We start from the raw sequence: 21,518 nt of genomic DNA on the forward strand, positions 1-21,518 counted from the left end.
TGAGAGAGACACATCAACTGATTGCCTCCCACATGCACCCTGACCGGGGCTGGGGATCGAACCTGCAACCTAGGTACATGCCCTTGAGTGTGGGCCGACACTCTAATCACTGAGCCATACCAGCCAGGGTGAAATACTACTTTATGATAAAAAAAAAAAAAAAAAGATGTTTCTATGAGCAACACTGACGTATGGGAAGAGAAAAACCAACACAAGGTCTTCTTGCTATTTCATGCTTCTTTCCTCAAGGCATCATTCTTTGTTTGGCTTTCCTTATATCAAAGTAAAATCTGATTAGAGCTAACTCAAAAATGGATACTAATATGGAAATGAAATACCTGTCCTGCATATTCAGATGAAGAAATCTGAATTCAAACATGTCTTGCCAATTTCCTTTCTCTTGTGTGCTCAGTTACACATGTTAATAATCCTATACATCCAATAGCTACTTATTGTACAGAGGTATACAGTAGTAATACATTTTCATCTTAGAACATTTTGCCTTCACTTTTCCTCTATTTTAAAGTAGGAATACAAGTGCCCTCAGAAAAATAATGATGATATTTTTACAGTGTCAAAGTCAAATGTAAACATATTTTTATTATGTATAGATTTCAGGATAAATGATTTTTATATTAAAACTAGAGGCCTGGTGCACAAAATTCGTGCACGTGTGGGTGGGGTCCCCTCAACCCAGCTTGCACCCTCTCCAATCTGGGACCCCTCAGGGGATGTCTGAATGCCGGTTTAGGCCAGGATCAGGCCTAAACCGGCAGTTGGACATCCCTTTCAATACGGGACTGCTGGCTCCTAACTGCTCACCTGCCTGCCTGCCTGATCACCCCTAATGGCCTCTGCCTGCCTGCTTGATTGCCCCCACCGCCTCTGACTGCCAGCCTGATTGCCCCTAAATGCCCCCCTGCTGGCCTGGTCATCCCCAACTGCCCCCCCGCTGCCAGCCTGGTCACCCCTCACTGCCTCCCCACCCCCGCCGGCCTGGTTGCCTCACGCAGCCTGCTGTTTGGTTGTTGCGTGACAGTATCCCAGACAATTTGCATATTCCTCTATTATTAGTATAGAGATAACTTTATTTTTTTTACTTTTTAGAGATAACTTTTTTTTAGAGTAAACTACAAAATTAAAATTAATGTTTAATGATAAAGTTTAATCTTGTAGTGAAATGTATTATTTCCATATATATTTCTATAGCTCCTTTCACTGGTTTTTTTATTTGTTTGTTTTTGTATTTCAGCAGTTTGACTATGATGTGCTTAGGTGAAGGATTTTTATATTTATCCTGTTTGAGATTCAATAAGCTTCTTAGATCAATAAAATTAAATTTTTCATAAAATTTGGGAAATTTTTAGACAATATTTCTTCTACTATCTTTTCTCTCCCATTCTCTGTCTTTCCTTTCTTTCTCTTTGGGACACCAATTACATTTATGTTAGATTGTTTGAAATTGTGCCACAGATCATTTAGGCTCTATTCATTTTTATTTCTTCTTTAGACTGCATAATTTCTATTGATTTATCTGCAAGTTCACCAACTTTTTTTTCTGCTGTCTTCAATCTTCAATTAAGGTCAATGAGTGATTTTTATTCACTTACTTAAATTTTCAATTCTAGAATTTTCACTTGGTTCTTTTTTGCTAATTTCATTTCTCTGTGGGATGCTCTATCTGTTCACTTATTATTATTTTATTTTCCTTTAAGTATTTAAATATATTTATAAAAAGTCCTTTTCGTTTCAACATTTGGATTATCTCAGGTTCAATGTATAGTGACTCCTTTTCCCTTGACTCACATTTTCCTATTTCTTCACATGTTCAGTAAGTTTTTATAATATAATGGACATTTTAAATGATATGTTGTAGAAACTCTACTGCTCCTTTCAAGAATGACTTGTACCATAAATGGGCAATGAACTTCACTGAACTAAAACTCTAAACATTTCTCCTTTGGAATGGGCAGCATCTGAAATCTCCATATCAGGTATTTCAACTTTTAGCTGCTGCTTTTTCCTAGGTCTCCTAAAGTCTACCCAGTGCATACCTAGCTCAGCAGTCAGATCAGAATTTGGGTAGAGTTTATACAGGCATATCTTGTAGATATTACATGTTTGGTTCCAGACCACGGCAATAAAGCAAATATCACAATGAGTTACACAATTATTTTGGTTTCCCAGGACATATAAAAGTTATGTTTATACTATACTGTAGTCTATTAAGTGTACAGTAACATTATATCTAAAAAAAAAACAATGTTCATACCTTAACTAAAAATATTTTATTACTTAAAAAAGCTAACCATCATCTGTGTCTTCAGTGAGTCGTAATCATTATGTTGGTCGAGGATCTTGCCTAGATGCCGATAAAAACACAGTATCTGTGAAGTGCAGTAAAACAAAGCACAATAAAGCAAGGTATGCCTGGCACCCAATCTCCTTCTATGTCTCCCTAATACGTAGGCACGCAGAGATTAAGTTAGTCGGTTTCTTCATATAAGAGTTACCAAAATGTACTTGCAATTAAGTGCTATTATCTTTACAGATTCTCTAATAAAAAGAAGTCAAATGCAAACTTTTCCTTCTGTCTAATAAACCAAAGAGATTATATGATTAAAAATATACCAGGAAGGTGACATTATAATAAAAATCTCAGGTTCAAAAACTGGGTGACTCTAATCACAAGTGTAACAATTATCGCAGAGAGTTTAAAATATCAAATAGTTTAAAAAAAAATGCTTCAAAAGACATTGATTTAAGAAAGAAGGCTCTTAGCAACCGAATTTATTTTAAGTTGGTATAACTAAGCTTAAACATTTTTTGTTGCTTTAAGAGTCTATGACTCAACCATATTGGCACATGTTACTAAAAAACATATATATGTATATGGACTTAAATGTTGTTGACAGGGTTTTGTTTAGGTGGTTTCTTATCTCTAAGGTCAAAAAGAGTTCAGATGAGAATTAAAGTGCTAACAAAGTCACTTAGGCTTATGGTTTCAATGCTCTGAATAGGAAATGTACTTAGCTTGTATATTTTGACTGTTGGGCGAACACAGTTATGTAAATCTAACTATAAGTTTAATCTGAAGATATATTAAGGAAATATTTTGGAGCTACACAAACTGCTTTTCCTAGCAAAAGGGAGAAAATGGTGGTTGGTATAGGGTAAAGTTTATCTTCCTGTAACAGCAAGTCCCCATGAAAAGCTAAAGGCTTCTCCAAGGGAAGAGACAGGAAGAGGATGCAGACTAGTTCCTTCTGATATGCTATGAAGTTGCAAAGTTTACCAAGCAGTTGTGTACACAGTGGCAAAATCTCAGAAGGAACCGCTTTGACCTGGGGAAATGTTTCTCAAATATTCTGCCATCAGTGCATTTGTTTATTCCCTGGAGTTTCCTTTCCAAAAATATAAATAAAAATGATTGCTGACAGGTACCTTGCCTCTTTACTCATGCAACACACCAGTGTTTCTCAAACTTTTAAAAAAAAATTATTGAATTTATTACGGTGACATTGGTTAATAATATGTCTCAAATGTACAATTCTATGATACATCATCTGCACATTGTATTGTGTGTTCACCATCCAAAGTCAAGTCTCCTTCCATCACCATTTATCCCCCTTTAGTCTCTTCTATATACCCTCAACCCCTTTCCGGCTGGTAATCTGTAATCACCATACTGTTGTGTTTATGAGGTGGGTGTGTTATTTTATGTAATACTTTTACATTTTACACCCTGTACCCAAACACCCTCCCCTCTGACAGCTAACTGTTCTCTGTATCTATCAGTATGGTTTCTATTTTGTTTATTTTGTTCATTAGATTCCACATATGGATGAAACCATATGGTATTTGTCTTTTTCTGACTGGCTTATTTCAAGTAGCATAATATTCTCCAGGTCTATCACACTGTTACAAAAGATAAGATTTTCTTTTTTAAAGCCCAGTAGTATTCCATTGTGTAAATGCACCACAGCTTTTTTATCTACTCATCTACTGATATGCATTTGGGCTGCGTCCAAATCTTGGCCACTGTAAGTAACACTGCAATGAACATAGGGGTGCATATATTCTTTCAATTTAATATTTCAGGTTTCTTTGGATATATTCCTAGAAGTGGACTCGCTAGGTCATGAGGCAGTTTCATTTTTAACATTTTGAGGAAATGACATGCTGTTTTCTATAGTGGCTGCACCAGTCTGTATCCCACCAACAATGTACAAGGGCTCCCTCATGGGTCCTCTTACATGAGACACATAGACCAACTGTCCAGGATCTGTGTTGTTAGAACACATAAATGTGATTTCAGTAGGCAGGCATACACATGTGAGATTGAGTCTGTGTGTGAGAGAGAGAGACAAACTTAGAGAGGCAGAGCCGGAGAGATAGACATTAAGCTACTCATGATAGTCACCTGTGTAGTGGGTCTTACAAATGTCTTATCTTCTTGAGGTGATATCTAAAAAAAAATTAAATAGAGTGGGGCTCGCTCTGTGGGGAGAAGAGAGTTGTCATCTCATTCAAAGTCAGGTCAGGTGGCGTCCAATTGGTCTGAGGCTGCCATGTGGGGCCACAGTCAGCAACATACTGCTTGTCTGTCTAGAAATGGGAACCCCTGAGCAGAGAATATAGGTCCTCTACTGGTATCCAAACATATATATATATATATATATATATATATATATATATATATATACACTCTCAATCCTTAACAATGAGAAAACAAACACCACAACATGAAATAAGCATAAGGTCTGGATAGCCACCTCCCCTCTGAAGATACAGAGGTGATAGGGATACAAGACAGTGGTGGAGTAGGGAAAAGGTATACTCACCTCCTCCCAGGACCAAACGCAAATGACAACTAAATTACGGAAAAAAATCAACCTGAATAACCAAATGAAGACTAGCTAAACAGAAGTCTTATAACCAAGGATTACAGAAGAAGCCACATCCAGAGTAAAAGGAAGGGTGGAGACACAAAATGGTGCTAGCCCTGCACCCACATGTGGCAGTAGAAAATCCACAGGGATCTCTCAGCTGCAAGAGTACTTTTTGAGAAGTGAGGGGTCTCGAGTCGAGAACAGGTGCCCACATAACATCTGGATGTGAAAATCAGTGGGGAGTCTGTCCACCAGGAAGAGACAGGGGTCTGGTAGAAAACAAGTGCCCTCTCAAAGGGTGAGAACACAAAATCTCAGTTGCGGGCACTCATCCCGAGTTCTGGCAGAGAGACGGTGGCTCAGAGCAGAAGAGAGTCATACAGGGAGAGGGCTGGACGACAGCTGCCAAACTAGTGCTCTGCCTCTCTAAGTTTGTCTCCTGTACTGAGTTCAGGAAATGTCCCACAATTCCCTCAGATGACACCTTTCCCAGTCGAGCACTCCCCCCCATTCGGCATCACCCTGAGGGAATACATTAGGTCCACCTTCCCAGCTCCCTGTGGCCCTGCCCTGCCAAACTAGTGCCCTGTGGAGGAGTCAGCTGGCTGTGGCCAGCTTGGGCCCACAGTGCAGCCTTTCTTGGAAGGCTCTGAAGGAGATTCAGGCAGACTCAGGGAGTGGCAGAGGTATACAGTAGGTTAGATGAAGCAGAGGATCAATTCAATGATTTAGAAGACAATGTAGCAAAAAACATCCAATCAGAGCAGCAAAAACACACACACACACACACACACACACACACACACACACATCTTCTTTAAATGAGGGAAGCCCTGGCTGGTTTTGCTTAGTGGTTAGAGCAGCCATGGGCAAACTACGGCCCATGGGCCGGATCCGGCCAGTTTGAAATGAATAAAACTAAAAAAAAAAAAAAGACCATACCCTTTTATGTAATGATGTTTACTTTGAATTTATATTAGTTCACACAAACACTCCATCCATGCTTTTGTTCCGGCCCTCCGGTCCAGTTTAAGAACCCATTGTGGCCCTCGAGTCAAAAAGTTTGCCCACCCCTGGGTTAGAGTGTTGACCTGGGGACAGAGGGTCTCAGGTTTGATTCCTGTCAAAGGCACTACCTCAATTATAGGCTCAATCCCTAGCCCCGGTGAGAGCACATACGAGTGGTAATCAATGTTCTCTTCTCACATCAATATTTCTCTCCCTCTTTGTCTCTCCCTGCTCCCTTCCACTAACTAAAAATCAATGGGAAAAATATCCTCAGGTAAGGATTATCAACCACAAAAAAATAAAATAAAAATGAGTGTAGTTTAAGGGACCTTTGGAACAACATGAAGTATAACAACATCCGCATCATAGGGGTACCAGAAGAAGAAGAGAGAGAGCAAGAGCCAGGGGACTTATTTGAAGAGATTATGACTGAAAACTTCCCTAACTGGGTGAAGGAAAAAGACATGTAAGTCCAGGAAGTACAGGGAATCCAAGAAGACGAATGCAAAGAGGCACAAACCAAAACCCATCATAATTAAAATGGAAAGTTTAAAGACAGAGAAAGAATCTTAAAAACTACAAGAGAAAGAAAGTTAGTTACCTACTAGGGGCCTGGTGCACGAAGATTCATGCACTGGGTGGGGGGGGGGGTTGAAGGGGTGGAGGGGGCGTCCCTCAGCCCGACCTGCACCCTCTCCAATCTGGGAGTTTCTGTCTGACTTTGCAATCATATGAGCGAATTGTCTGAGACCCCCAACCCAGTTTGGTTTGTTGCTCACAGAATAACAGAGGCCGTTTTTTTTTCTTTGCTCAATTGGTGGTGATTTCCTGGAAGTTTTAGGATATCTTCCCTTTAATTTTTCCTAGACACTCTGATTTTACTTATGTCTCTCACCTTTGCTTTCCCTCCATTCCCCACTGCAACAGTAACTTGCTCCAGGCTCACTCTGCTCTAGTGCAGTGGTTCTCAACCTGTGGGTCGCGACCCCTTTGGGGGTCGAATGACCCTTTCACAGGGGTTGCCTAAGACCATCGGAAAACACATATATAATTACCTATTGTTTTTGTGATTAATCACTATGCTTTTATTATGTTCAATTTGTAACAATGAAAATACATCCTGCATATCAGATATTTACATTACAAATAACAATAGCAACATTACAGTTATGAAGTAGCAACGAAAATAATTTTATGGTTGGGTCACAACATGAGGAACTGTATTTAAAGGGGCAGAAGGTTGAGAACCACTGTCCTAGACACTAGAGCAGTGGTTCTCAACCTTCCTACTGCCGCAATAGTTCCTCATGTTGTGGTGATCCCCAACCATAAAATTATTTTTGTTGCTACTTCATAACTGTAATGTTGCTACTGTTATGAATCCTAATGTAAATATCTGATATGCAGGATGGTCTTAGGTGACCCCTATGAAAGGGTTGTTTGACCGCCAAAGGGGTCGCGACACACAGGTTGAGAACCGCTGGTCTAGGAGATCTGTCTGCCACCAGAACTATGATTCCCAGCATTCCTGGTGCTCCCTGCACTCTGGGCTTCCACTTCCGGTCCTGGAGCTGCCACCAAAACTACTATTCCCAGAATTCCTGGTGCTCCCCATGCTCTGGGTTTGCCCTAACTTAGGGAGCCACATCCCCCCAAGTTGCCAGCTCTCCCACTCTGCTCTGTGTATGCAAATTACCCACCATATTTGTTGGTTTAATTTTCATACTCACTCCTCATTGGCTGGTGGGCGTGGCTTGGGCATGGAGGGATAGCTAATTTATTTCTCTTTTATTATCCTACTAGAGGCCCAGTACACAAAAATTTGTGCACTCGGGGGGGAGGGGGGAGGTCCCTCAACCCGGCCTGTGCCCTCTCACAGTCTGGGACACCTCGGGGGATGACCACCTGCTGGCTTAGGCCCGCTCTCCAGGGGATTGGGCCTAAGCTGGCAATCAGACATCACTCTGGCATCATGACAGCCAGCGGGGAGCAGACCTAAGCTGCAGTCAGATTTCCTTAGTGCTGCTGAGGAGGCAAGAGAGGCTCCCACCACCACCGCTGTACTGGCAGCCATCAGCCTGGCTTGTGGCTGAGCAGAGCTCCCCCCTGTGAGAGCACACTGACCACCAGAGGGCAGCTCCTGCATTGAGCGTCTGCCCCCTGGTGGTCAGTGTGTGTCATAGTGACCAGTCATTCCCAGTCTTTCTGCTGTTAGGGTCAGTTTGCATATTACCCTTTTACTATATAGGATAGAGGCCTGGTGCATGGGTTGGGGCCGGCTGGTTTGCCCTGAATGGTGTCCCAGATCAGGGTGGGGGTCCCGCTTGGGTGCCTGGCCAGCCTGGGTGAGGGGCTGATGGCTGTTTTCAGGCTACCCGCAACCCCTTCAGGGTGGGGGTCCCCACGGGGGTGCCTGGCCAGCCTGGATGAGGGGCTGAGGGCTGTTTCAGGTGGGCCAAGCCTGCAACTGAAGCTCCCAGTCTCTCCTTTTTTTCTTTTTTTTTTTTTTATTCTGGGATTTATTTACCTCTGTAATTGAAACTTTGTTGCGGCTCCAGTTCTGAGGCCAGCTGGCTGAAAGCAGGTATCTGGGGTTTGTTTAGCTTCTACAATTGCAACATTGTTGCTTAGAGTGCAGCTCAGAGTTGGGCCGCAGCAGGCGGGGAACCTTGGCTTCCTCCATCACTGGAGCAACCAAACCTCATGTTCGCTTCAGCTGCCTGGCTGCCAGGCGCCATCTTGGTTGGAAGTTAATTTGCATATCGCCCTGATTAGCCAATGGAAGCATAGCGGAGGTACGGTTAATTACCATGTTTGTCTATTATTAGATCCTATCTAATGAACTTTAAAACAAAGGCTATAGTAAGAGACAAAGAAGCACACTAAAGAACAACAAAGGGAGCATCCCAACAAAAGAATATAACCCATGTAAACATTTAGGTACCCAGCATAGGACCACCTAAATTTGTAAGGAAAATCCTGATGGTGATAAAGGGTGAGACTGACAGTAATACAGTCATAGTAGGGAATTTTAACACCTCACTGACATCAATGGATAGATGCTCCGGACAGAAAATCAATAAGGAAACAATGGCATTAAATGATGCACTACATCAGATAGTTTAATCAGAGCATTTCAAAGCAGAATATACATTTTTTCAAATACATATGGAACATTTTGTAAGACAGACCACATGTTAGAACACAAAACAAATCTCAATAAATTTAAGAAGATTGAAATTATATCAAGCATCCTTGCTGATCACAATGGTATGAAACTAGAAATCAATCACAAGAAACAACAACAGAAAAACACACAAAGACATGGAGGCTAAATACCACAGTACCAAACAGTGACTGGGTTAACAATGAGATCAAGGACAAAATCAAAAGATACCTTGAAACAAATGAAAATGAGAACATAACAACCCAAAACCTATGGGACATAGCAAAAGGAATCCTAAGATGGAAATCCATTGCATTACAGACCTACCTCAAGAAACATGAAAAAATCTCAAATAAAAAAAAATCTAACTCTACACTTAGAGAAACAGGAAAAAGACAAACAAAACCCAAAGTGAATTGGAGGAAGGAAATAATAAAGATCACAGCAGAAAAAAATGAAATAGATTCTTAAAAAAACAACCCAAAGATCAATGATACCAAAAGCTGGTTCCCTGAAAAGATAAATTAGATTGACAAACCTCTAATCAGACTCATCAAGAAAAAAAGAGAGAAGACCTGAATAAATAAAATCAGAAATGAAAGAGGAGAACTAACACCAAAAAATACAAAGGACTGTAAGAAAATCTCATGAATAACTATATGCCAACAAATTGGGCAATCTGGAAGAAATGGATAAATTCCTAGAAACATACTATCTTCCAAAACTGAATCAAGAAGGATCACAGAATATGAATAGACATATTACCACTACTGAAATTGAAGCAGTAATCAAAAAACTCCCAATAAACAGAAGTCCTGAACCAGATGATTTCACAGGTGAATTTTACTGAACATTCAAAGAAGCACTAAAACCTATGCTTCTCAAACTATTCCAAAAAAAATTTAAGAAGAGGTAAGATTCCTAAGCTCATTTTAAGAAGCCAGAATTATCCTAATTCCAAAACTACACAAGGATACTACAAGCAAAGAAAATCACAGGCCAATATCTCTGATGAACATAGATGCTAAAATCCTTAACAAAATATTAGCAAATCAGATCCAGCAATATATTAAAAAGATTATACACCATGAACAAGTGGGATTCATTCCAGGGATGCAAGGTTTGTACAATATCCACAAATGAATAAAAGTGATATACTACATAAACAAAATGAAGGATAAAAACCACATGATCATATCAATATATTCAGAAGAAGCATTTAATAAAACCCAGCACCCATTCATAAGAAAAACTTTCAGCAGCGTGGGAATAGAGGAAACATGCCTCAATGTAATAAAAGCAATATATGACAAACCCACAGCCAACATCATATTCAATGGGCAAAAAACTAAAAGCATTTCCCTTAAGATTGGAAATAAAAGACAGGGATGTCTGCTTTCACCACTCTTATTCAACATAGTAATGAAAGTCCTAGCCACATTTAAATTGGAAAGAAAGAAGTCAAACTGTCATTATTGGTAGATGGCATGATACTGTATATAGAGAACCATAAAGATGCCACTAAAAAAAACACAAACAACTAATAAAACTGATAAATGAATTCAGTAAAGTACCAGGATACAAAAGAAATATCCAGAAATCAGTTGCATTTTAATACACCAATAAAACTGATCCCATTTACAATGGCTTTGGGAAAAAAAAAGAAAGAAGGAAAGAAAGAAAAAGAAACCTAGGGAAGAGTCACATTTGATGGCAAGAGGTGGTAGTGTCCCCTTCCCTTCTGCAGGCAGGAAAGTTAGACAGCCACTCAAGACAACACCATGAAGAATACTGGTATCAAGAGACTACTGTATACCCATCTTTTATGTATATTCTCAATTATCCTAAGCATTTTCATTCCATCATTCTTCTTGGAGAACTTCTAATTCAAAGTTACCACACGTTAGCACAAAGAACACCTGTAGTTAGAATCCACTCGTTCAAAACCCAAAGATTTAAGCAAAAATATATTTTTAAATATATTTTATTGATTTTTTTACAGAGAGGAAGGGAGAGGGACAGTTAGAAACATCGATGAGAGAGAAACATTGATCAGCTGCCTCTTGCACACCCCCTACTGGGGATGTGCCCGCAACCTAGGTACATGCCCTTGACCAGAATCGAACCTGGGACCCTTGAGTCCGCAGGCTGACACTCTATCCACTGAGCCAAACCGGTTAGGGCTTAAGCAAATTTTTATATGACTTTATCTTAGGCTCTTTAAGATCAATTTTGCATATTTGTTTCTTTCCATTTTTTTCTCCAGTATATTTTTATTGATTTCAGAGAGGAAGGGAGAGGGAGAGAGAGAGAGAAATATCAATGATGAGGTAGAATCACTGATTGGCTGCCTCCTACATGCACCACACAGGGGATTGAGCCCACAACCCAGGCATGTGCCCTTGGCCAAAATCCATCCCAGTACTCTTCAGTCCACAGGCCGACACTCTACTCACTGAGCCAAACTGGCTAGGGCTGCATATTTGTTTCTAACCTCTGCCTGTACTATCCAAATGACAGTCAGTAGCCACATATGGTTTTTGAGCATTGGAATGTGTCTAATACAAAGTTAGATGGACTGTGACTATAAAATCTAACAGATCACTTTTATATACTGACTAGAGGCCCGGTGCACAAAATTTGTGTATTGGGGGGGGGGGGGTCCCTTAGCCTGGCCTACACCCTCTCCAATCCCGGACCCCTTGGGGGATGTCTGACTGCCTCTCACAATCTGGGACCACTGGCTCCTAACTGCTTGCCTGCTGGCCTGCCTGATCACCCCTAACCCCTCTGCCTGACTTCCTAACCGCCCTTAACCAGCTCTGCCTGCCTGATCACTCCTAACCACCTCTGCCAGCCTGCCTGATCGTTCCTAACTGCTCCCCTGCTGGCCTGATCGCCCCAAACCACCTCTGCCTTGCCCTACACCTGGGACCCAGGATTCCCTCCTCCAGCCAGTTGCAGGCACCCGGGCCCTGGGCTTCCCTCCCTCTGGCTGGCCGCAGACACCCAGGTCCCAAGCCAGCTTTGCTAGGGCTGCCCGCAACCACAGGGGACCATGGGTGGGCAGTTTTGCTCAGGCCGCAGCCGCAGGGGCTCGGGACCACGGGGCGTGTGGCTTATCCCTCTCCCGGGCTGCAGGTGCAGGAGCAGCCGCTGGCACCCAGGACTGCAGGGCAGGCAGCTTGTCCCTCTTCCAGGCCACAGCCTGGCTGGTCCCCATTCCTCTCTTGTGAGCTCATTTGTGCCTGCCTGGCCCTCATTCCTCTCTCACAATCTCATTTGTGCCTGCTGGTCTCCATTCTTCTCTCCCCAGTGTTGAGTGTCTAAGCTGTTCCGGCATGATGGCATGAGGGTGTGATGACCATTTGCATATTAGATCTTTATTATATAGGACTAGCGGCCTGATGCATGAAAATTTATGCACTGGAGGGGGGATCCCTCAGCCCGGCCTGCCCCCTCTCACAGTCTGGGAGCCCTCAGGGGTGGGAGGTGACCCAGCGATCAGGGGAAGGCGATTGCCCCATCACACCTCTGCTGCTGCCACTGCTGGCAGCACAAGCCTTGGTCGGCCCTGGTTACCTGTGCCTTGGGTGGCCCTGGGAGGCTGGGGGGCTGAGGGGACTGGGAAACTCCAGAAGCAGGCACACAGAGCCCAGCAGGCCCTGCCACACGCCTGCTGCCAGGTGGGGCTGAGGGGACTGGGCGCTGCCATCTTTGAGGGTGTGGCAGTCAATTAGCATATTCCCTCCTTATTGGCTGTGGGCGCCGCTATTTTTGAGGATGTGGCAGTCAATTAGCATATTCCCTCTTTATTGGCTGTGGGTGTCGCCATCTTTGCGACTGTGTGAGGGTCAATTAGCATATTCCGTCTTTATTAGATAGGATTAAATGTTAAAATGATCTTATTTTGGACACACTGGGTTAAATGAAATATATTATTCAAATTCATCTGTCTCTTACTTTTTTAACATGGCTTCTAGGAAACTTAAAATTATGTATGTGGCTGGCATTACATTTCTGTTGGACAGTGCTGCTCTATTCTCAGATGAATCATCATGGCTGAAACTAATTATAATTAACATTACCTCCTCTAGGATACTTCTCCTAACTACCCAAGACTGGGGTGAACATGAGTCCTATATAAGTACTTCCATTGCTCCTATGCTCCTATCATAGCATTACTTCATTATATTTTAACTAGAGGCCAGAGCACAAAATTTGTACATGGGTAGGGTCCCTAGCAGCTGCCAGCTGCTGGCTGGTGGGGGGGTGGGGGGGATCTCCCTTCCCTGGCTACCTGCCACCGTCGGCCCTGCCCTCTGGTCGAACTTCTGGTCAAATTGCAATATACAATTTGCATATTAGGATTTTATTATATAGGACTAGCGGCCCTATGCATGAAATTCGTGCAAGAGTAGGCCTTCCTTCCCCCGACTGCTGGCACTGGCTTCCCTCTGGCACCCGGGACCCAGGCTTCCCTCCAGCCGCCAGGAGGCACCCAGGACCCAGGCTTCCCTCGCAGCACCAGCTTCATTCAGAAGGTCATCTGGAAGGATGTCTGGCCTAATTAGCATATTATGCTTTTATTATTATAGATTGTTTACTTTCATTCTACCAGGTTGAAAGTTCCTTGGGGAAACTGAGTGGATATTTTTAAAAATCTGAGAATAACCAAGTTATAGCACAGGCATAGAGAGAGATTTTAATAAATGTTAAATGAATGAGACTATCCAATGAAATACCATTAAGTTGCTGTGAAAAGTCACACAAAATTCTGAGACTATAAATGATTTGAAGCAATAAGCATTCATAAATTATGTCCTCAGTCTTTAAAAAAAAAATCAGAGAGAATAACATTAGATTTTTGTAATTTCTTACAAAACAGAGATTTTTAAAATCTAGGTTGTTTTCTCACCTGAAGTCAAATTCCTAGCTGTACTTTGTGATTTCTGCATTTCAGTAGATTTAAAATTGAGATCATCCTGCATTATCTTCAGCTCTTGATTCGTGATAGAGGATATCTGTTTCATACGATTTATATTCTGTGTTTGAAGAGAAATAAAAATTATTAAAAAATCCACAGATTTAACTCTTCAATAAAACCCATAGAAAATACTGCTAAAGGATTGGATGTTTTGAATGGGTGTTCTTTTTTGAAATACATCATTTATTACATATATTTCATAGAAGAACAGAGTGAGATGCAAATCAGGTTTTCTCTATAAGGACAGGCTAAATTAAAATTCAGAATTTTAAAAAAGATTTGCTTTGTTTAATTGCACACAAAAAAATTCAACAACACTATTTTAGGAACTGATTCGAGTCTTAAAACACTAAGAATATTGAAAAGAAACATGTATTTCTCCTCTCTTGGTACCAAACACCAGTGGCTGCTCAATAAACATGTTTTAGTGAATCAAGATACTCATTAGATATCTCATACCTTCCTGTTTATAATATATATTACAGGGTAAAAATATATTTAAAAAACATATATTAACATTTTCCAATATTATATATCTGGATTTTGAAATTTACCTGTACAAATGCTACTTCTAAAAGTTCAGATAAATTAACAATGGAAGAAATTCTTAATAATTACTCTGAATTAGTTCCTCACTTACTGCTGAATATGGCATCATATATATATATATATATATACACACATATATATATGTAACATATATGTAATATATATGTAATATATATATATGTAATATCAATATATGTCATGCTTCTCCCCATAATCCAACTAATTCACTGAATTTTGCTAGAAAGACAAAAATTAATAGCTTAAGGAAAATAACATAACAAGCAAGAGAATTTTAAAGAAACAGTTTAAGTGAATAAATGTAATAATGAACCATGCATTTTTTGAGTTGGATTGAAAGAGGTAATCACAGTAAAAATAAGGACACCAGGACAGATACATGGTACTTACCCGACTACTGTGCTCCAAAAGTGCAACAATGTCGGCTTCTATCTGTGCCTTCCGTTCCAGTTCCTGATTCTTATTTCCCTCAAAAGCCTCGATAAAAGCTGCCAATTGAGAAATATGAAGAGAGGCTACTCTTGCTATAGTTCACACTATATAAACTCTGATTTGTGTGTGGGTCTTAAGAGTAGAAATTCAAGCAAATTTTAAACTATCAGTGTTTAATATTTTATTAACCCAAGGGTAATTACATAATAAGAACATCTCTACATTCAAACTTTTAAAGCTTAATTATTATAACCTTATAAGATACAAGTAAACTAAAAATTTATATAGGCCCAGAAGTAACAGTTGATTTAAAAAAAATCAGGAAAAAACCTGTGTTTACATAGGATCTCCTTGATACATCTACAATTATTAACATTTATAATTAGCCACTAATTTTACTTCTGAAAATATTAATAATTGCTATATTATCTGAAAATCAGTATATTACTTATAATGCTGCATTCATCTCAAGTAAATAAGTCTAATAATTTGTTCATATTATAAATATTCTAAGAACTCATCTTTCTTCTTGTCTGAGAACCAGTACACAATTTGCTCTTATTTACTTTCTTAAAGTATTTCTACAGATTTTCTAAAAATAAAAACGTATAGTTAAAAACAATTTTACTGCTAACATAAAACAATGAATTAACCATCAACAAAACAACAAGAAAGCCCACTGCATGGGAGAACATATTTGCCAATGCTATCTCAGATAAGGGTCTAATCTCCAAAATTTACGGGGAACTCACACAACTTAACAAAAGGAAGATAACAACCCAATCAAAAAATGGGCAAAGAACCTAATAGAATCTTTTCGAAAGAGGACATTCAGAAAGCCGAGGGTCATATGAAGACATGCTCAAAGTCACTAATCATCTGAGAGATGCAAATCAAAACAACAATGAGGTACCATCTCACACCTGTCAGAATGGCTATCATCAACAAAACAACAAATAAGTGCTGGAGAGGATGCAGAGAAAAAGGAACCCTGGTGCACTGCTGGTGGGAATGCAGACTGGTGCAGCCACTGTGGAGAACAGTATGGAGTTTCCTCAAAATATTAAAAATGAAACTCCCATTTGACCCAGTGATCCCACTTTAAGGAATATATCCCAAGAAACTAGAAACACCAATCAGAAAGGATATATGCACCCCTATGTTCATAGCAGCACAATTTACAATAGCTAAGATTTGGAAACAGCCTAAGTGCCCATCAGCAGATGAGTGGATTAAAAAACTATGATACACCTACACAATCGAATACTACTACGCTGCTATAAAAAAGAAGAAACTTTTACCATTTGCAACAGCATAGATGGACCTGGAGAGCATTATGCTAAGCAAAATAAGTAACTCAGAGAAAGGTAAATATCACATGATCTCACTCATATGTAGGATATAATGAACAACATATACTGATGAACAAAAATAGATCCAGAGACAAAGAAACACTGAACAGACCATCCAACCTCAGACAGAAGGCAGTGGGGGGGGGGGTGGGCGGGGGGCGGGTAAGAGATCAACCAAAGGACTTGTATGCATGCATATTAGCATAACCAATGGACATGGACAGTGGGGTGGTAGGGGCTTGTCCTGGGGGGTGGGAATGGCCAGGGGTGGGAGGGGTTAATTGAGGAAAAAGGAGACATATTTAATACTTTAAACAATAAAAAAAACACACCAATGAATTAATTTTGATACTTGCTAATATTTTAAGGAAATCTTGGGATATTGTTAAATCAAAGTTGGCAATTAGTGCTTTATAGCATGCTTCTTTAAAGGTAACTATTGACATCAGGCCTATAAAAGTTCATATTTTATAGGTCTAGCAAAATGACACTTTAAGAAGAAAACCAGGAATAGATAATTTATATCAATTTTGAAACTTTTTAAATGCACAATATTAGTTTAAGTGAAAATCAACCTACAAAATTAAGATTTTTTTAAAGAGAGGCTACAACTAAAGACTATTAAATGTGATAGAACTAAGTAACATTAAATAAATATTACAAAAGCTAAAAAAGGTGATGTTATTAAAGATGAACATAGTGAAGCATATAAAAGAGAATATTCAATATTCAAGCAGTAAGTGGTCTATAGATTATCCTACCTAATAAAAGAGAAACATGGTAATTGGCGTACGACCACTACCCTTCCCATTGGCTAATCAGGGCAATATGCAAGTTAACTGCCAGTCAAGATGGCGGCCGGCAGCCAGGCAGCTTGAAACTAACACGAGGTTTGCTTGCTTCAGTGACGGAGGACTCCAACGTTCCCTGCCTGCCCTGCAGGCCTCTGAGCTGCAAGCAACTATGTAACAAACATAGAAGCTAAACAAAACCCCAGAAACCTGCTGGGCTTCAGCCAGCAGGATCGCAACATTGTAAGCAAAGGCCAGAAACCTACTTTCAGCAGTGGAGGCCTAAGAGCTGGAGCCAAGCCTCAAAGCTAAAGCTGGCCCAGAATAAAAAAGAAAAAAAAGGAAAAAAGTAGCGGTTGGAAGCTTCAGTAACCCCCAGCCTGAAAACAGCCCTCAGCTCCTCACCCAGGCTGGCCAGGCACCCCAGTGGGGACCCCCACCCTGAGGGATGTGTGACCAGCTGCAAACAGCCATCATACCCTCACCCGGGCTGGCCAGGCACCCCAGTGGAGACCCCCACCCTGATCCAGGACACCCTTCAGGGCAAACCAGCCAGCACCCACCCATGCACCAGTCCTCTACCCTATATAGTAAAAGGGTAATATGCCTCCCAGCACCGGGATCAGCGGAGCCGCGAGGCCTCCCGGCACCAGGATCAGCATGACAGGGGGCAGCGCCCAAACCCCCTGATCGCCCTGCGGCTCTGTTTGTGACAGGGTGCGGCACCCCAACCCCCTGATCGGCCCTGCTCTGTGTGTGACAGGGTGCGGCGCCCCAACCCCCCCCCCCCCGCCATGGACCCTGCTCTGTGTGGGACGGGGTAGAGTCATAACCTCCCCATCGGCCCTGCCCTGAGTGTGAGAGTGGCAGCACCCCAACCCCCTGATCAGCCCTGCTCTGTGGGTGATAGAGGGCGGCGCCCCAACCCCCTGATTGGCCCTGCTCTGTGCGTGACAGGGTACAGAGCCCCAACCCCCCTGATGGGCCCTGCTCTGTGAATGACAGGGGGCAGTGCCCCAACCCCCTGATTGGCCCTGCTCTGTGCGTGACAGGGGGTGGCGCCGCAACCTTCCCATCGACCCTGCCTTGAGTGTGACAGGGGATGGTGCCCCAACCCCCCAATCGGCCCTACCCTGAGTGTGACTGAGGGTGGAATCACAACCTCCCGATCGCCCTGCTCTGTGTATGACAGGAGGCGGTGCCCCAACTCCCCAATCGGCCCTGCTCTGAGCCCAACCAGGGGTTGTACCTAGGGATTGGGCCTGCCCTCTGCCACCTGGGAGCAGGCCTAAGCCAGCAGGTCATTATCTCCTGAGGGGTCCCAGATTGCGAGAGGGCACAGGCTGAGCTGAGGGACCCCTCTCCCCCCCGAGTGCACAAATTCTTGTGCACCGGGCCTCTAATCTATATATAATATGCAAATAGACCGATCGGTGGAACAACCAAACAACCAGTAGCTATGACATGCACTGACCACCAGGGACACATGTGGTACATGGCGGGTGTCAGCTGCGGCGGGATGGAGCAGGTGAGTAGGGGCACCAAACCAAGGCAGGGTGCCGGTCGCCGTTATTGGGGTGAGCCTCTGGAGGTTACTGGAAGTTCTTTGCTCCCGTGTGCCACAGTCCTGCCCAGGGCTCACATCTGCTGCCAGCGCCAGAGCCACCACTCGCACCCGCAACCGGTGCCAGAGCCGCCGCTCGCACCCACTGCTGGCGTTGATCACCCCTGAGGGCTTCTGAGGGGCGATCGAGGCAGCAACTGCCACTCCCACCTGCTGACGGTGTCAGCCCTGCTTGCACCCACTACTGGAGCCAGCCCCAGTCGCGCCACGCCATCAGCTGATGCGAGCAGGGCTGGCACCGTCAGCGCGTGGGAGCAGAGACAGTGGAAGCAGGGCTGCCAGCAGACAGGGCACCAGGGGCCATAGCAGGAGGGGCTGGGCAGAGGCATGGAGTATGGGCCAAGACCTGCCCCTTTGCCCACTGCAGCCTCGCAGCCCAGAGTTCCTTTCAAGGTGCATGAATTCGTGCACTGGGCCCCTAGTATAGACTATAAATAAATACTAGATTTAAAATCTGTCCCTAACATACATTAATACATACACTTAACCACATACAAACTTTCTTAGAATTCTCTACCTATCCCATATGCTAGATATTTATATAATTCTTCAAGGCAAATACTTTGAATGTCCACACTTCTGCATTTATTAGCCATTATTTCTTCCCAAATGAGATCTCTGATTTGGTTTAAGTGAACAGTTACCTGAAAATATAATATTTTCATATCTATAAGACTACCACTTACCATCCATACTTTCCTCCCTTTTTTTTAGTTCCTTGTACTTCTGATTCATTTCACCTATGAGAGATACAAAATATAATATTAATTTCAAAAATTCCAGATACAATATTCTAAATTAGAAACATCTCTTAGGTACTCCATATGTGATTATTCATTGAATATTCAGTACTTTCAATTAGGTGTAATTCTTATACACTGACTTACAGAATCTTTTAAAACCATTGTATTTGTATGTTTGACTATTTGGAAAGGACTTAAAGGCTTTCCAACGGTTCTCTATTTCAGTACCAACTTTGAGCTATTCAGCCTACACATGAACACTCCTGGTAACGGAAACATAAGCTCCAACGAAAGTTCATTCCACCTTTGAATAGCTCACATCGGCAAGCAAGATAGTGGGCTACCTCCCCGACAGAGCTTAAAGTCTAGGTATTTAACAAGTAATTAAAATGTACTAAGTGCTATGGTATGAAAAATAAAGGGTATTATAGAAGCATACAACAAGGACAACTAATTTAGTTGAGGAGCTCAGGGAAATTTTCTCTAAAGAAGTAGTAATTAGGCTGCATTATAAAGAATAAATGAGTAAGAGTTACCTGGTCAAAGAACAGAAGATTAATTTCAAAGTGAAAGCATTACAAGTACAGAAATATGAAGGTAAGGATGGCTATGACACTGAAAGGGTAATACGGCTCAGGCAGAGAAGGTAAGTGAAAAGTGGCACAAACATGAGGCAGGTTATGAGAAATCTTATAAGACACATATTATAAAAGTTTGGACTTCCTTCTAAGAACAATGGTAAAATTACCGAAGAATTTTAAGCAGGGGAATAAAATGGTCTGTCTGCATTTCTAAAAAAAAAATTTCTGATCTGGAGAATAGAAGTGAGATGGAGGTTATAAGACTAGTTAGGAGCTTGTTACAGTAATGTGGGTGACAGATGAAGGTTGCTTGGAGTAGAGTGGTGGCAAATTAGGATGTAAGGTGGTATTTGTTTGAGACATTTAAGAGCCAGACAAAGGATTTTGGTAAGGGTTAAACAGGGAGGAGTCAAATATGACTCCCAGGTTTCTCCTTGAGTAACTACAGGATGTGTGGCATTATTAATTAAAAGGAGAAGCAGCATGTTGAAGAAGTTGCTTATAGCAGTTTTGGACATGTTTCATTTAATATACGTAAGAGACATGTTCAAAAGGGCAAAAATCTGAGGACCAGACAGCTGGATGAAATCTGACACAGGCTGCAGAAAAGGCTCATCAGCAGAGATGGATTATAATTACTTTATACCAACAGGATTTCCAGTGTAACCAAAACTGAGCTGGAGGCACATGGTCTTGGGCTAGTGAGACAGCTGCAGCCCTGTGTCCCCAGGGCCCCCGGGAGAGTAAGCAGAATACATTTGTGTTTGCTTCATTCTGGAGAGACTAAGGAAGCTTATTAGGATGATGCCAAGCAAAGATGGAGGGGATAAAAGGCTATAGGGGTTCCTGATAGGAAGCCAGCATCTAGAAGGACTTTAGGAAGAAGACTTCAGAGAAAATGGAGGAGCCGAGAGACTCAGAGACTAAATCCCAGGTTAGCGGTGCTCCATCTAACTTCCTATAGCACATACAGTTCTTCTCAGTACTGGCTACAGGAGCAATGAAGGGAGGGAGCAGAGGAACATAATCGGGTAGAGCTGCTAATTTCAGGGAGGCAGGATTTCCACTTGAACACAGACTTGCTTGGTGGGAAGTGAGTTAAAAGTACACAAAACTGAAGGCAGCCAGAGACCTGGGTCAGTGAACAGCTTTTTTTTTTTCTGGTCAGAAAATATTTTATCCAGGCTCATTCTGATACACAAAAAATCTTGTCCCCCCAAACAGTACTGTCCAAGGACAGTGCACACCCAGTGGGCATGAATTCCTAGCTAGGGGAGGCCAGGACCTGCAGGGAACACTGGGTTCACTCCGGCTAAGGCTTCGAATGCGTTAATGACTTAACTGGACTACTACTCAGTTCAAAAGATCAGCAATG

At 42.0% G+C, this 21,518-nt stretch overlaps 1 protein-coding gene across 5 annotated transcripts in view; it reads right to left on the bottom strand.

Annotated features, from left to right (window-relative positions):
• Nucleotides 1-21,518, bottom strand: part of IFT74 (intraflagellar transport 74) — an 84,231-nt gene that overhangs the window by 14,388 nt on the left and 48,325 nt on the right. For all 5 annotated transcript variants that reach the window (XR_013996713.1, XM_081104255.1, XM_081104253.1 and 2 more), the window contains 3 exons: nt 19,506-19,559; nt 15,011-15,108; nt 13,985-14,111 (listed from right to left, as the gene is read on the bottom strand). Coding sequence is in view for 4 of the 5 variants with exons in the window: in XM_081104255.1 (XP_080960381.1) it covers nt 13,985-14,111; nt 15,011-15,108; nt 19,506-19,559 (279 nt within the window). In the remaining variant the exon portion in view is untranslated. The remainder of the gene's footprint in view (nt 1-13,984; nt 14,112-15,010; nt 15,109-19,505; nt 19,560-21,518) is intronic.

The sequence above is a fragment of the Myotis nattereri genome, assembly GCF_964212035.1.
Source record: "Myotis nattereri genome assembly, chromosome: 12".
Classification (NCBI taxonomy): Eukaryota; Metazoa; Chordata; class Mammalia; order Chiroptera; family Vespertilionidae; genus Myotis; species Myotis nattereri.